A 16,002-nucleotide genomic window follows, 5' to 3' on the forward strand; every position below is an offset into this window, starting at 1 on the left:
GGGCGCGACCCCCCCCCGGCCGCCGCCACCGCCTGGAAGTTGCGGGAGCTCTCCCCGTGCCCAGTGCCGCCGCCCCTCACGGCAGGGCGGCAGCGGGGCTCCCGGCGCCCCCGCCCGCCCTCGCCCTCCGTGCTGCCGCCTGCCCCGGGAGCCCGGCGGTGGATGCGTCCGGCCCGGCCCGCGCAGCCCCGGGCGACAGTGCAGGCAGCGCAGCCCGGCGGGGCGGCGGCGGACCCCGCCGGCCTGAGGGAGCACGGGCAGCCTCGGCGGGCCGAGGTCGCGGGGCGCTCGGCGGGCACCAGCCATGGGGTGTAGTGAGGTGAGGGCACTGCTCTGGAGAGTCGGCCTCCTCCTCCCCCTGCTGACAGCGCGCCCCGCCGCCGCCGGGCACGTCGCCAGCAACCACGGTGAGTGAGAGCGGCCGCGGGTGCGCTGCGGGGCGGGCTGCCCGCAACTTTCCGGCGGGCGAGGGCTGTGAGGGGATGGAGGGAGGGGTCCGCACCTGCGGCCGCCGGCTCGGCCTCTCCCGGCCGCGGACGGGTTGCGGGACCACGGGGATGCGGGACCGGGCGCCTCCCGGCGGCCAGCCCTTCCTGCCGCCCCCAAAAGTTGGGGGTTTGCGGCCGGAGGAGCAGCGGGGCTCCGCTGCCGGGACCCGCCGGGGATAACTCCGTGGCTGCCGGGAGCTCTCCGCTGTGCCCCGGGCACCCTCGGCCTCCGGGGTGTGGGAGTGAGAGCAGGGAAACGAAAGTTGCCTCCCGGCGAGGTGGAGCGCTAGCATCATTTTATTTGAAGTGTGGGTTTAAGGTTTGCTTCGGTCCTGCCGAACGCAGATCCTGTAGAATGGGTTTGAGAGGGCTTCATCGCGCCTTAGGGGGAATTGCTGCTTGGTGAGCGAACTGTTCAAAGGTGCCTGACTGCCCTTAACACCTAATTTCTGCATACTCCGGGCTGATTGTCTGAAAAACACCCATTTAAAAATCTTTGTAACAGGTGCATGCTCATCAGGTCGCACCGAAGACGGTATTTTAATTCTTCGGGTTGTAAGGTGTGTATTTTAGAAAATTACTTCTGGATTAAGTAGGGAATCATCCTGTTAATAAGAATAAAAATGCATAGCACGCCCAGAGGATACAGTATTTTGTTAGGAAGAACTAAAAAAAAAGAGCCCAGACCTGATTATGAAACATCATGTTTCATGTTATCAAGCATCTGGATAGAGCAGAGAATTTCCTGAACTGCTTGTTTTATGTACATCTGTCTATTTCAGTTGCAGAGGATGCATCTATTCCCACAGTATGAGTGGCTTCTGTACCTTTAACATTATTTTTGCACAATTTGGCTTTTTTGACATTATTTTTGCACAATTTGCCATTTTTGAGGTTTTAGTGTGATGTGACTGAAACTACAGGAACTGAAGGGTATCTCTAAGTGTTGCTGCTGACAGAAATTGCTTTACGTGCTATGTTGAAAGGAACGTTGAATTTGACAATGGTGGAAAGTAACAGTGAAAGAAAACAAACTGGGTTTAGTCGTGGAGTACTATCAAGTATACCGTTCATGTATTTTCACAGTTTTGTTCTGCAGTCTCTTTTCAGTGCTCTTTGTATTGACCTCAGTAACAGTAAAATCAGAGAATAAGATCTCTAGAAAACAGGGAAGAACTGTAGTATGGCCACAAAGCCCCTGTGCCATCAGGGTGAGTTATGGCAAGGACATTCCAAGTTAGTATGATTCCTTTACCTCTCCCATGCTAAATGTGATGAATAATTCCAGCTGGTAATTGTAGAGCCTACAAACATATTAAGGCTGATTTTTGCACTTTCTTATGTCTTGGAAGACATCAGATTCTCACAGTGGCACAACCCAGATTTCCTTTGATGTCACAGGCATTAGTGCATGCTAATGTCTGCAGCTTTATCACAAGGCCTAACACCACACACGAATACAATTTAAAAAATATATATTCTTGCTGTTGTAGGATATCTAAGGTAGCATAAAAGCATCAAAGGCAAAGAGTTTTATCAATTAATGCAACTCAGTATTTGGTATTCTGGGATTAGATTAATAGTGTTTAAATAGTGTTTTAAAAGTGGTTTAATGGTGTTTTTAAAGGATGGGGAAGACAGTTGCCAGAAATCAGTCAGGGATGAAGTGGTTTCTTGATGTTGATGTAACTTTTCCTAACAAGTCCAGGTGTTGTGGTGTTGGCTGCAGAGAGTACTGGTGAATTTCCTAACTTCTGAGGAACTTCTTTTTCTGCACATTGCTTCCAAACTTCAGTGAAACGAGTAGCCTCTTACCCTTGGTACTGCCACATCACCATCAAAATCAAATAATTATAACTCAACAAAACCCAAGTGAACTGAAAATGGACTGAAATAATACAGGTGCTTTCATACACACTCCCCCACCTTGTTAATAAAGTGCTAGCAAAAAGAGTCTGCTTTTAATGATAACTTCCTCTAAATCCAGAAATTGAAAGAAAGGAAATTACTACAATAAAAAGGTTGCCCATTGTGTGAACACTTAAATGTGGAAAGTTAAAATGCCAGTTACTAATACTTGGAATCCCAGCGACAAAGAATTTTTTAAGATCTTATGAGGAAACATAACTTTTTTAATTTTCCTGAAGTAATATTTTCAGCATGCATGTCTTGAAAACATCTTTGCAAGAACTGCTGTTGGATTTTCACTAATAATTATTATAATGATATATTAACTTTGCAATCTGGTATATTTCATCTTCTATTTTGTGTGTAGAAACATCCAGCATTAATAGTAAATTGCAAAGGAATGTCTTGTTTCATCTCTTGATGGTTTGGGTGAAAAGGATGGAAAGGGAATAGGTTTATTAATCTGACTTGGTAAACAGACAGCCCTTCCACTTCATTCTTAATGGTTTGTTTGCTGTTATTAAAGAGGGATTTTCACAAAAAAAATATACTCTGGTCTTATAAATTGTTATTATAACCATGTTGGGATTAATCTTTTTTGGTCTTGTCAAACAGAAAGAAATATTTTTTTTTTTAATATAGCTGTAAGGCTCTTAGGTTGTCATTCTTCACCCAGTAAATCAATGTGTGGTGTCTTAGAGAATTTGTAGCAAGGCAGGCACAAATGATACTATTGGCAGGGAAGTAAGCTTACTCATTCATCTTCATGGAATGGTCAGTTCAAAAACATATTATGACCACGCCAAGGGCTAATTTTTACTGCTCAGGAAAAAACCCTCTAGGGTTTGGAATTGCATTGGAGGAGTAACCACTGCAGTGTGTGGCAGAACTGCTTGGAATAGAGGGCTCAATTAATGGTGGAGGTTGAGTGCATGTATGTTCATACAAATTTTCAGTGGTTATCCCTCATATCCAGTATGAACAGGCTGCTGTGCAAGGTTTCAGCGTGCTGTGGTGTCGCTTTGTTCTTTTCTTGGCACCTGACCTGTGCAGCTCCTTGTGCAAAACTTACGGGAGCTTTCAAGATAAAGGTCACACCAGGTAATGGCTCAACAGTTTCCTGGGCTAAGCGTGCACACATAAATGTTTCTACATATAGAAAAATCAGAAACCATATTTGTTTTTATCTATATTTCAACCAGAAAGAGCTTCTGTACCCTGGCTCCTTTCAGGTTGTATCTGCCATTATGTATCACCAGACAATTAATTCCTGAAGCCAACTATAGAACTTGCAGAGTTTACAATGGGTCATGTCTTTCAGTGAGGTGTAAAAAAGCTGTTGCTTTTTCAGTTTCCAGGTATCATTACTTGTCAGGTTATGCAAGCATGGTCTTTTTATTCATACCTCTAAAAGGCACCTGGCATTCATTTTTCTCCTCTTACAAAAAAGAAGTTGAGGTAAGAAATATTGTCAAATGTCAGTTCTGAAATTCGTACAGCCTTTATTTTCACAATGATTACACTTGATGTAAATTGGGTGGCTAAAAGTAGGTAATAAAGCTTTTTGATTCTGGTAGTAAAATATCAGGTAGATTACTAATGACCTTGAGGTATTCATCAGTTCAAAGAAGTTGGCTCATTTTCATTCACATATTTATTTTTACAGAAGTGCAATCTAGGCACTCTTTCTGAATACAGAATTCAGATATTTTTTTTCTGTAGCAATAAGGAGACCAAGGACTTAAGTGTGGAGAGATTGAAATTCTATCTGAATGAAGCTGATGTTTTACTGCTAGGAGGTATCTCTTACTTTGAGGACTTAAACTACTGTGGAAAGGCTGTGCTGCTGCCTGTGTTGTGCTAGTCCTGGAGAATTCTGATGTTCAGTTGTCCAGCTCATGTTTTAATAAGCATTTACATCATTACAGAAACATGAGAAAGTTAAATAAACATTGCAGTAAATGTGTGTCATTACCTTTTCAGCATGTAGATAAAATCATGAGCAAAATCATATTTAAGTTTCAAGTTCTTAAGAAACTTTTAACAATATTTTTAGCCATGTGTAAAATCCCACATCCATATGGACTTGTGTGCTAATGAAGGCCTGGGAACCTCTGCAGTTGTAGATATGCATGAAATGACTTGTTATCCAAGAGCCTTCATTTGTATGCCATGAAATGAACAGATTTGCAATTAATGGTTCAGGATACATTCCTGGTGGTGTATTTGGCAGTACTGAGGGCTGTCTGGATATTTTGTTAATTTTTTTTTTTTGACAAATAAGAATGATTGGTATGGAAATACTAAATATTAAAAAATGCATAGCTTAAGCAGATACAGTTTTAAACCAAATCAGTGCAGTAGTTTTCATGTAATTTGCAGGAGTGAAAACACCACAGAGGAGCTGAAGTGTTTCCTGAAGTTTACCGATTTAATTCTCTGGTCAGACATCATTTTCTCTGAGAGGTCAAAAAGTTTACCGAGGAAAAAGAGAGAAGGGAAAAGCATATAGGAAATTGAGGTCTTCTTAAAATCTCCTCTGTCTTTCCAGATAGATACTTTTAGATCTTAACTCTGCTTGAGGGTTTGTTTAGGTATCTGATGTTAAAATTTTCACTTGAGAATTTTAGAAAAGTCAAGAAGTTCAGCAAGTTGTTTGTCAGTAAGTTACACAGGAAGTCAATATCCATTTTGTTGACTATTTTTTTTCCATGAGAACTCTAATGTTTAAAAACCTCATTTAACTGATCAGGGATATTGAGAAAATTTTGCATGTGTACAATATGGGAAGGATTTGATTGTTCTTAGATCCCAATATAGCATAGCTGGGTTAGGATCTATTCCTATTCCAGCTGTGGGTGTTAGCTGGAATGTTTCATTAGGATCCTTGGATTTCCCCAATGTGATGTTGACACAAAGGTGAGGCTGGCCTTGTGCTTGATATGCCCCTTAACATGCTGAACTCTGTGACTGAGAGAATGAAAAAATGGATTATTTATCCATAATCTATCCTGACCTCCAGAAGCCATGTTAAAATGCTGGAGAGGTCAACAAAAAACTATCTGTTGTGAACAATTTGCCTTCAGAAGCTGGTTTTTAACTTGTAAATGATATGTCAGTCTTTATGATAACGTGTTAGAACTGAGAATTACTGCTGAAAAAATGTCTCTCACATGATAAAAACACTTTTTTTTTGCAGGATTTCTTTCTGAACCATACAAAAATGGTTAAACAGTGAAATTAGCTTGTTTGTTTCTCACAATCCCCTCAGTCTTCCTAAGACTTACTCCATCTGTCCTTATTTTAGTTCCAAGGATGCTTTTTTATCAATATTGCAACACCTTTTGTGTAGGTCAGCTATTGATCATTCCCACATCTAAGAACCAGTCTGTTCCTAATAATCATTAAGGAGAAGTCACTTCAGTTAATCCAGCAGCCATTTGTGACCTCAGTACTAATTTTAATGTACAGAGCAAAGCTTAGAGGCCAATCTTGTCTTTAAATAAACTGCATGTTCTATATTTGAAGCTGGCTAATCCATTGTATTAAAAAACCCAAAAAGCTGAACCAAAACAAAACACAAAATTGTCCCAAAAAAACCCAAACCAAAACCTCTTAAAGATTTTTCTAGTCAGCTGATTTGTCTCACCCATACAGCATAATACTTCTTGAAGTTAGCATTTCTCTCACTTATTGATACTAGTTTTTGGACTAAATTCTGTCATCCTGTTTTAAAAAAAAAGGTGCTGAATACCTTGACAATTAATAATTAGAGATTTTCTAATTTTAATAAATGAAGGTATTTTAATGAGGCTGTAGATAATTTTATAGATAATAAAAAACCTCTCCCTAAACAATGCATGGGTATTTCTCCCCCTCTGGTTAATTGATACTGTACAGTTTTATGCTCTTTAAATAAGAGTTTTAGAGTAGGTCATAGTACTCCTCTACCTTCAAACCAGCAGCTACTATTACTTTCTTTTATGGATCTGTTCCCTTTCTACATAAAGCATCAATGTTTTTAAAGAAATTACGGGTATTTTGATATTTAAAATAAGACTAGATTTAAAAAATGCTGTAATATTATTGACATGTCTTTTGACAGTCTAGTAGGTCAGGTCCTTAAAATTCAAAAGTACTTATTTCATGAAGAGATTATCTTGAAAATAAAATTTCCTTTCTGTAGAACAGTTAGAGAGTTTAAAATGTATTTTGTCTCTAAATAGAAATTCCTGGTTTGTGGTTAGGTAGATTTCTGAGAAGCTGACAGATTTTTTTTTTCCCTCCTGAGAGATGGTTCTGTTTGCTGTCAGTTGACTGAGTCCCAGACACTCTTTGAAGGTGTCTGGTGTTTGCTGACAGATTCTCCAAGAGGAGCAGCATGCCGTTAATGAGGGGAGGTGGGACAGCACAAGCAATACTTAGGTGAGAAGCAGTGACATAAACACAGCAGTCCAGAGGGAACATTTTAATCTGTGGGTATGTTAACTGCACTGATAGCACAGCTTTCCTTGATGCCAACATGTTTTTGACATTGCGCAGGGTTTAGATTGAAACAGTGCTGTGTCACTTCAGTGCAGAAGGAAAGGTGGGCAGCAGGCACCGTGTGTAACAACCCCCTGTGGAGGTGCACACACACAATGAGAACACAGTTAAAAGGTGAGTTTGCTGGGAGCTCCATTGCCTCAATCCACTTAATGGCTTCTGCACCTAGAACAAAAGGGGAAAAGTCACATACAGCAAACAGTATCATTGATGCATGTAATGAGTGATTTGTTTTGGCTGGGGACCCTTGGTTAAGAGTGCACTTGCTGCTGTAATTTGTATTCTCTGACTGCTGGTTGCTTCTTGCTTAAAATAAAAGAATAAAAGAACAAATTAGAAAGCATTCCATAAGATAATGCACTAGCATTTTAATCTGGGTAAAAGTGACATTCTTTCTGAATGTCCCCAGGCTAATTTTCTCAGTGGGTTTCACTTGCTGTTCTAAAATAAAATTTTATAGGAAAAATCTTGCTAAAATTCAGAATTGTTCAAATTTATTTAGGACGTATTAAAATCAAAGGGGACCTAGTAATTTTCTTCTGTAGTGCTTCCAGTATTTGTGGCTGGAAATTGATTGCATGGAAAGCATTTGGACAAAGGATTCAAATTTCAAATTGTGGTTTGAATTCAGCACTTTCTGCTAAACAAAGTGGGACCATACAAAATTGCACAGTCTTTTACTCTCAGTTCTGTGTGGCTGCTGAAGACCTTTGAAAAGGAAAGCAAGGCAAATGTAAAATCTTGTCTCTGGTAGATTGCTTTTGTTTGTATTGCAGAAGTTGCTAAACACTTCTACACCGCAATGATAACAGTAGAAACATCCGCTTAGAGGGTTATTTTAGATTTAATAATTTAGTTTAGTAGACTTAATTTTTTAAAGGACTATTTAATTTAGGTAAACAAGGATACTGTTAGCATTTACGAATGAAGAAATGGGATGAGAGCTGTGGCACACAAGAGCTTCTCAGCCAAAGTCTCTCTCAGCCTCCATCAGATGCGATGGGAACCCAAACTCTGTTGCTGTTGAGACAGCTGTAGGAATGCTTACCCTGTGATTTTGGTATGTGTAAAAAAGTCATTAGGTTACAGATTTCCAGACACAGAATTTCAGAAAGAGTTAAGCAAATTCTCTTAAGAAATATCAATACACATCTCAAGGTGTAAGAATTTGCCTTTGTAAGATAGTGTTCTCAAAGAAAGAGGAGTGACTGGGTGCACTGCACAGAGGAAAAATGGTCCACTGGAGACAGGTATCATATAAAAGCTGCATCTGAAGAAATCTGGGATTACAAAAGGCAACCAGGAAATCAGGTGTTATTCCATATAATTTCAGTGGTTGCTCTTGATGTAGATGAATATAATGGTATTAAATACTCCAGTTTTTCTACTGATTATCTAAAGGGCATCTCATCTAGTGTAGAAAGATGAATGCTGGTGGTTGGAAGGAATCCAGCACTTTTTGCTATTGTTGTTTAATCCAAGGTTTTGTGCAAACTTTAGACTGTATGCAGAGCTCTTTTTTCAGTGTTGGATCCCTTCAAAACTACTATTCTTTTGAGTAAGCCTTCATGTCCGTATAGCAGTGATCTGAGGAGTTAAAGGCTAAAGCTTTTAGTTCAGGGGAGCAGTCTGAGACACCCTGTGCAAACCCCAAATAATTAGTTTTTGATGTGCTCAGATGTAGGTGGCACTGGTAGATACAGCACCTTGGCTTTCAGAGTGGTCTTCAGTGAAACTTGTTATTTTTCTTTGTGTCTTTAACTAAGTTGTTCTCTGCTAGGAAAACTGTCTTCCTGTTTTAAAAATCTGTGATATATCAAAATTCAGTTTCTCAAAATGCTGACTGCAGATGAAGTAGGTTTGTACCACACAAATTAAAGACCTGAAACCTTCTTGTGATTTTGTGTACCTGGTCTCTTAAAGCTTTCCTGAGGGCAAGGTCTGAACCTCCCAGCAGGAGCCTTGGCCAGCTGGCCCTGGGAGCTGTTTGACTCCCACTGTCATGGGAACCAGCTCTCTTTGATGGAGACTCTGAGCCACAGGGACTATTTCAGCTCTGGCTTGTCTTGACTTTTGGGTGTGGGAATTGATAATCCCATTAGTGAAAAAATGTAGGTAATACAAATTTTCCTCCTAGAAATTCTGTATTTTGAAAGGTTCATTTTTTTCTCTGCCTCTTTACATATCATTTACATAGGGTGCATTATTTAGACTGACAGTGCAATCCTCTGCTAAATCACCTGAATTACTTATGGCAAGAGAGCTGCTATCTTCCAGGGTGTCAGCATTAGATGATAATGAAAACCTTCACCTTACATGTAGTTTACATTAAGCAGAAAGGAATTTTGAAACTTGCATGCTCCATGTTTAAACTCCATTTTTAGAAGGCAAAAAACTCTGCTGGAAGTTAATTAACAAGAGACAAAACCATAGAGGAGGCCAATGGAGGTCACACTTGCAGGGAGTTTGCTGCTCTGTTACTTTCTCATGGCATCTCTTCAGCATCACTAAGTACATTAAAAGTTCCAGTAATGCTCATCCTATTCACTTTACCACTAATAATTTTCCTTAGAAATTTTATAACGAGTAGTTTGGATTGTAAGTAATGCCCTGAGGCCTTATCATTAGTAGGTTTCCATTGCTTTAAAGCAAATTAGGAAATTATTTTCAATAGCTCTTATCTGATAGATGCATTTTATACTTGAGAGATGTGCCTGAAGAAATAAAAGCTGATGGAAATTTGTGTCGTAGATGAATATTTTGAAAACAAAAAAGATGATCAATAATAGATTAGGCTTGATTAGATGTTGACATTTAGAACTGCACATAGATTATGTTAAATGTAGTGACAACAGACAGCGATCACCTTGATTTGCATTTGTCTCTCCATTTGTGGTTCAGGTGGATCATGGGACACACATTGTAAAGGTTAATGAATAAATTACCATATAGCTCATCTGATTGTTCAGGTTTCAACCTGGAGGGCTGGATGGTTTATAATCTAGTTTGTTTTATGTGAAATAGAAATTGTTTAATTCTTTTTCTATGAAATTCTGAATTGCTTAAGTGTTAGATGAGTCCACCCCCACAGCTTTTGAGTTTTGATAAAATCACTAAATCATGGTGTGGTTGCATTGACAGAAATCTTGGCCTGGTCTTTGTTTCCTCTCCTGAGCTGTGAGTATTATTTCTATGTTATTTCAGTAGATGTGAAATGTGGCTTTTTGATAAATAGGTAATTTTTAAAACCCTGTGCAGATATTTGGCCTAAGTATCTTCTTCACTTGTACAGATACCTCAAAACAGGAGTATTCAATGTGCTCTATTAGCAGATAATCTATATTAGTGTTCCCTACAGCTTTCCTTACCAGCCCTCAGTGTGGTTAGTAACCACATGTGTCAGTGTTGGTGGAATCAAATTACTTCATTTTTGTAAGGGACTCACCCTTTAAATTGGTTCCAGTAATTCACCTGAAATTTCAGAAGTATGAATAAATGAATGGATGAATTAATGAAAAAATCCCCTAGCAGCCATTTTCCCTACACAAAGATAATTTACTGTATGTCCATCTGCAAACAAGGATGGCTGAAGTGCATCATCTGGAACTGCACTCAGCTGTATAAATAAAATCAAGGGTACACTGTAATTCAAAGATGCAGTGTTTGGTTTATATAAAATAATACCCTTCAGTTAAGCATTGCTTAGTTAAGGGTCTTCTTTTCTATAGTATCTGTAGGAAAGGAGAAAGTTAATGAGTTGATGTTCAGTCTGTGGAAAAAGGAATTGGAGAACTGCTCAGTCTTTTGCAGTAATTTATTTTGCCTTTAACTGTGATTTTGTGTTCTTGAGTCTCCCTCACACCCAAGTGATTCTTTTTCTGTTATCTGGTGTTCTTATCTCCAGATGGGATGTGATTGCACTGAATTCAGTGAATGCATCATCCAAATTACATGATTATTTGAGCTGCCAGGTAGTAGCTCAGGTTGACTTTGCAGTTATTCAACATGGACAAAAAAAAATTACTTGGAATGTTTGGCTTTTGGGGCCTTTATTGCCTGGGACATATGTTAGAAGTTTTTTGATGTGGTTTAAACTAAGAGAAAATTCTGAAAAGAAATGAAGAAATAGTCTTGCCATGACATGCTTTAAGAATAAAGGAAAGTTATTTTTGGTGAGCTTCACAGAGGTAGTGTTCTTTGAGCAGAACATTTATGCAGTTGTGAGGCACATCAGTATGATTTTCATTACACTAAAGTATAGGAATTTTTATGACTAAAGCTAAAATAGCAGTGAGCCATCCTTTATTCAGATGGTGAGATGGAACAGTACATTTCTGATAAGGGAGAGGAGTGAAAGAAAATAGGAAGAAGGAAGAGAAAATAAAATATAATCTAATTTTCCTGACTTTTTTATGTGAATATTGTAATTTACAAAATTTTGAGTCTAGTCTGGTTGTAAAAAAAATATATATATATATAACAATATGTCATCTATAGCTGTAAGCATAGAGATTTGTAGACTCCAAACAGGTTCAAGTGCTTTTAAAAATGTACATAATTTAAAAAATATTAAAAAATTAAATTAATTCCAATGTTGGGTAGGAAAGAAATGTTATCAACTTGAGTCCATTGATTCTATTTTTATTGCTGAAAACTGCTACAGTTCATAAAATGCAGTTTTACAGTCTATTAGTCCATAATGTGGATTATGCCCTTTGGACACTTACGTTGAAGATAAATGCAGTAGTTTGGAGAGATCTGTATTGAAATTCTGTGAAGAGGGTTCAGTTATTTTTTAAGTTCTTTTTACTGTGAGCCAAAAGCAAATGGGTTGGAGGGAGAGGTGACCCTTGGCTTCCAACAGGAAAGGAAATTAGCAGTGGAAGGGTCAGTTTGTCATTCAGGAAGTGGCTTCATTTCCATATAGGCGAGGAAAATAGGTCGCTGAAACATTACTGGCATTGAAAGCCGTTTTTAATTGTTCTTGAGAAAAGAATTGTATTTGCATTATAGTCGTATCTGCCAAGATTATTTACACTGCATTCAGGGGCTCTGTAACACAGGATTGGGAAAGAGCTTTGTTACCACAATGAAATGCTTCCAGTGATGCTGTATAAAATTATTAATTTTTATCTTCAACCTAGTTAATCCATGTTCCCTCATTGTTCCTGTTCTGAACTTCAGTGCTGTGAAATTCAAATACATTTATGGGCTGCATTTATTAGTGAGTGGTGCTTATTTGTTTATGCTTGTGCTGGCTTTGTCTCAAAATTCAAGAACACCTTTCCATTCTCATTTTTTATCCCACTCACTATTGTAGGAGAAGTCACATCTCTTCTTTTGGGTTTTGGTGTGTGGTTTTCCTCTTTCACTCAAGAGATTTCTGATCTCTGTGACAGTTACAGTTGCCTGTGCTTATTCTTCATCCTGTTTAATTCACTATTTCTTGAAAAAATGAGGTGGCTAGAACCACATACAGCTTTGGTGGTGGGATTTCTCTGGTATTTTGTGCAATAGTAGTATTTTTATAATTCTGAATATTGGACAGTTTCTGTGATTTTTGTCTCTTTCATTCCCGTGTTTTGGATTGGTCCTTTGTTGGCTTGTCAGCAATTAATATGCAGATGTCTTATTTTCTCTGGCTGCTTCTAGATCCCCATTTCATGAAAGGAATTCTGCTTGGCTCCTTTTGGATTTTCTGATATTTTATATTTAATGTCCTTCCTTCCTTCCTTATTATCCCAGAAAATAATTCCTTCCTCCTTCTCTTCCCATAGCCTCCCCCCCACAGCATTTCAGCCTTTAGTTGAGTTGCCAATGCCTCCCAACTGTGCCATGGAAAAAGCCCCATTAGACCAAGCCTATCCTGGACAAGGAAATTACTTAAATAACAAATAATATCAGTCTCATGACTTATTATTGAGGAATTGCACCACAAACTGCACAGGTAAATCTATTTGTCTCAAAACCATGTCTTTTATAAACTTGCTCACATCTTTAGCTCTGTATTTAAAGCAGCTAAAAACTCTTCAACAACTTGCTGTAGTTTCCTAACCCAGACTTATTTCTGACATTTATACAATGAAATGTACATGATAAGCTAAAATATTCACTACCAATATGGTGTTGTCACACAAGCAGTAACTTCATTACATCTTAAAAGAAAACATAAATAATTTTTATAGATTCAAAAGACTTTTTGGTTCGTATAACTCTGAATTAATGCTGAAAGAAGTACTGCTGAAAGTACATTGAATGAAATTATCCTCAAATTCAGCTGTAATTTTACCTTAATGCATTGTAATTCAGATGTCAGCTTTTTCTTCCATAATTTGATTCTGCTTGGCTATTAGGACTGCTCAGTGCTTACTCTGTTTTATTGCTCTTAGATGAAATAAATTAAGCTGTGTAGCAATATAAAAGATAATATTCATTGTTATAAATTTGGTATTTACACGAATGAAACATCTTAAATTCCCCCTTCATCTGTTTTAAATTAAGTATGAGATTTAAATCACTTGATCTGATTGAGAGCAAGCGCTGGAAATGAAGGGACTGTGGGCAATCAAAAAAGCACTCTGAGATTCTGATCAAGGCATTCATTATTGGTGGTGGGAAACAGCACTAAACAATAATTGATTGCATTATGGAGAGTGTAGAGAAACCTGCCATGACAAAATATTCTATTCATAGGCTGAGAATGATTTTGAACAGGTGGAAAGTGAGAGCAATAAGTATTTGCAATTGCTCAGGTATGGTGGTTGTAAAAAAGGAGCCTTTGGATCAGTCTGGATTTATGAACTTTGTATGATAAATTTATATTCAGTTTTTAATGCTATCCCCCTTTATAGTTGCTCTTTTAACTAGGGATGTAATAATATACTTAATTTTAACCATAAAACATTTCCTTTTAACTCTGATTTTCTTCATCTGACTCCTTATAGTCCTCAGTAATCCTTTTTACAGGCAAAAAACATCAACCCCATACATGAGGTGTAAAAAAAATACTTGGCCTGAAACTATTCACAGATCCAAGAGTCTCAATTAAATCTATGCTAACTCTCTCAAGGATGTTGTTCACTCCAGAACAGCTCTATCATTATTGAAAATGAAACCTTGCTTCCTGCAAACAGCCTTCTGCCATGCAGTCTGAAATGAGAAGTGAAGACAGCTTCAGTTGTCGCAGTTTTAGTGTGTCTGGTAAATTGCTGCATTTTGAAAGACAGTGATTTAGATTTTTACACAGATCAGTTACTTACAGCGATTTAGAATTTGATACTAATCAGTTACTGATGATATATTTTGGATTCTAGCTGCAGTTGTGGTGACAGGTTGTTTTAATGGAAGCAAATCTGTGCAAAACCTGTTAGCTGCATCCCTTCTCCAACTCCTGCCTCATTCCTGATGTGCAAAGAATAATCATGTTTCTTTTTGACAGTCAGTGTTCATTGTTTTCCTGTACAACCTCTAAATATGTTACCACTTCTCAGTACCTCTCCTGACTGTGTAGCATTCTCCAATCCCTGTTTTCCTTCAACTCCAGTTCTGCCTTCTGTTGTGAAGTTTTTTTTGCTTTTCAGCATAACATCTCTCTTCTTCTCTGGTTTAAATTGAAAGAGGGTAGATTTAGATTAGATATAAAGAAGAGATTCCTTACTGTGAGGGTTTTGAAAGACTGGCACAGGCTGCTCAGAGGAATTGTGGCTTCCCCATCCATGGAAGTATCTAAGACCAGGTTGGATGGGGTTTGTAGCAATCTGGGATAGTGGAAGGTGTCCCTGTCAATGCAGCTGAACTAGATAATCTGTAGAGGACCCCTCTGACCTGAACTATATTTCCATATAATTCTGTAACTCTATAGAGTTATAATTCTATAACTCTGTGTTATGCTGGATAGCCTTCCCAGACAAACTGAGGATTATCATTATCTTGTAGTCTTCAGATAGGAGAAAATAATATTTTTTTTTTAATTATTGCCTGTTTTTTTCCCTTAATAGAGTAACTCATCTCCACAGTCGTGGTGCTGTTTCTGGTCTTCTCATGATTTCTGTGCTCAGACATTTCAGGCAGAATGGCAAAAGAGGGGGAAAAAAAAGTTTTGAAGAAAAATGTCATAGAGCACTTTTTAATTCAAACATTTTCTTTGTGGCAATCATTGAAATATAAAGGTTCCTGTTTTCTTCACTGGCAGTGTGCATGTATTATGGTATAGTCTATATTTGGCATTGCCTGCAGAGTCCCTGGGCAGTGCTCCAGCCATCCTCAGTGACATTGCTCTTGCATCACTGGGTTGTATAACAGGCACTTAAGTCTCAAGTAGCCCTTTGAAGCGGTGCTTTGAGCTAAGTCCCAGAGAGCTGCTGCCTTTCCAGCACTCAACTACTGATGCAATGCTGTACCTGTCTAAATCACCTCTTGCACTACAGAAAATCTGAAAAAGAACCCTTAAAAAAATGGAAAAGCAGTCTTTTTATTTTCACTTCTTGATGTGAAATCAGAAAAATTAGTTGATTTTATCCAATTAGATTATTTCATGTGCAAAAGGAAAAAGGAGGGTAACTATATACTGTGGAATAGGGGCCCAGTTACTGAACAGTTTACTACATGAATGATGGCATTCTCAGATCTATTTAATGCTCTTCAGTTATCTTTGAAATTTAAATCTCCATGAATGTGTATTAAAAGCATATCATTCAAAGCTGAAAGTCTCTGCATAGTAGAGGTGGGTACTCCATGCTGTCCAATATTTTGAAGTAATTTGATCTTTGGTTAGATAGTCAGACTTATTTCCTGTCAAGTAAGTGACAAGATGCTGTATATTTATTTGTTTATAATGCTAAAAGTATTGCAAACCTGATTAATTGATAAAAGCAGTTGAGCCTTCATGTTGATGCTCCACTGTATGGAAGGAGACCAAGAATTTTTAAAGCCACTCATTATTGGTATGTACTTTACAGCCTGACCTAGCACCTGTAAAATGTTCATGCTGTGAAAACTTGGTGCTTGACACAATAAATTATAAATGAAGAGCTAGTGGAAGAAGGCACAGACTGTCAAAGTG

At 38.4% G+C, this 16,002-nt stretch overlaps 1 protein-coding gene across 3 annotated transcripts in view; it reads left to right on the top strand.

The window, feature by feature from the left end:
* Window positions 1-257: 257 nt before the first annotated feature.
* EPHA6 (EPH receptor A6) overlaps window positions 258-16,002 on the top strand; it is a 372,264-nt gene continuing 356,519 nt past the window's right edge. For all 3 annotated transcript variants that reach the window (XM_066571876.1, XM_066571877.1, XM_066571878.1), the window contains exon 1: window positions 258-407. In XM_066571876.1, the coding sequence (XP_066427973.1) occupies window positions 305-407 (103 nt within the window). In that variant the 5' untranslated portion in view covers window positions 258-304. The remainder of the gene's footprint in view (window positions 408-16,002) is intronic.

The sequence above is a fragment of the Molothrus aeneus genome, chromosome 2, assembly GCF_037042795.1.
Source record: "Molothrus aeneus isolate 106 chromosome 2, BPBGC_Maene_1.0, whole genome shotgun sequence".
In the NCBI taxonomy this organism is placed as follows: domain Eukaryota; kingdom Metazoa; phylum Chordata; class Aves; order Passeriformes; family Icteridae; genus Molothrus; species Molothrus aeneus.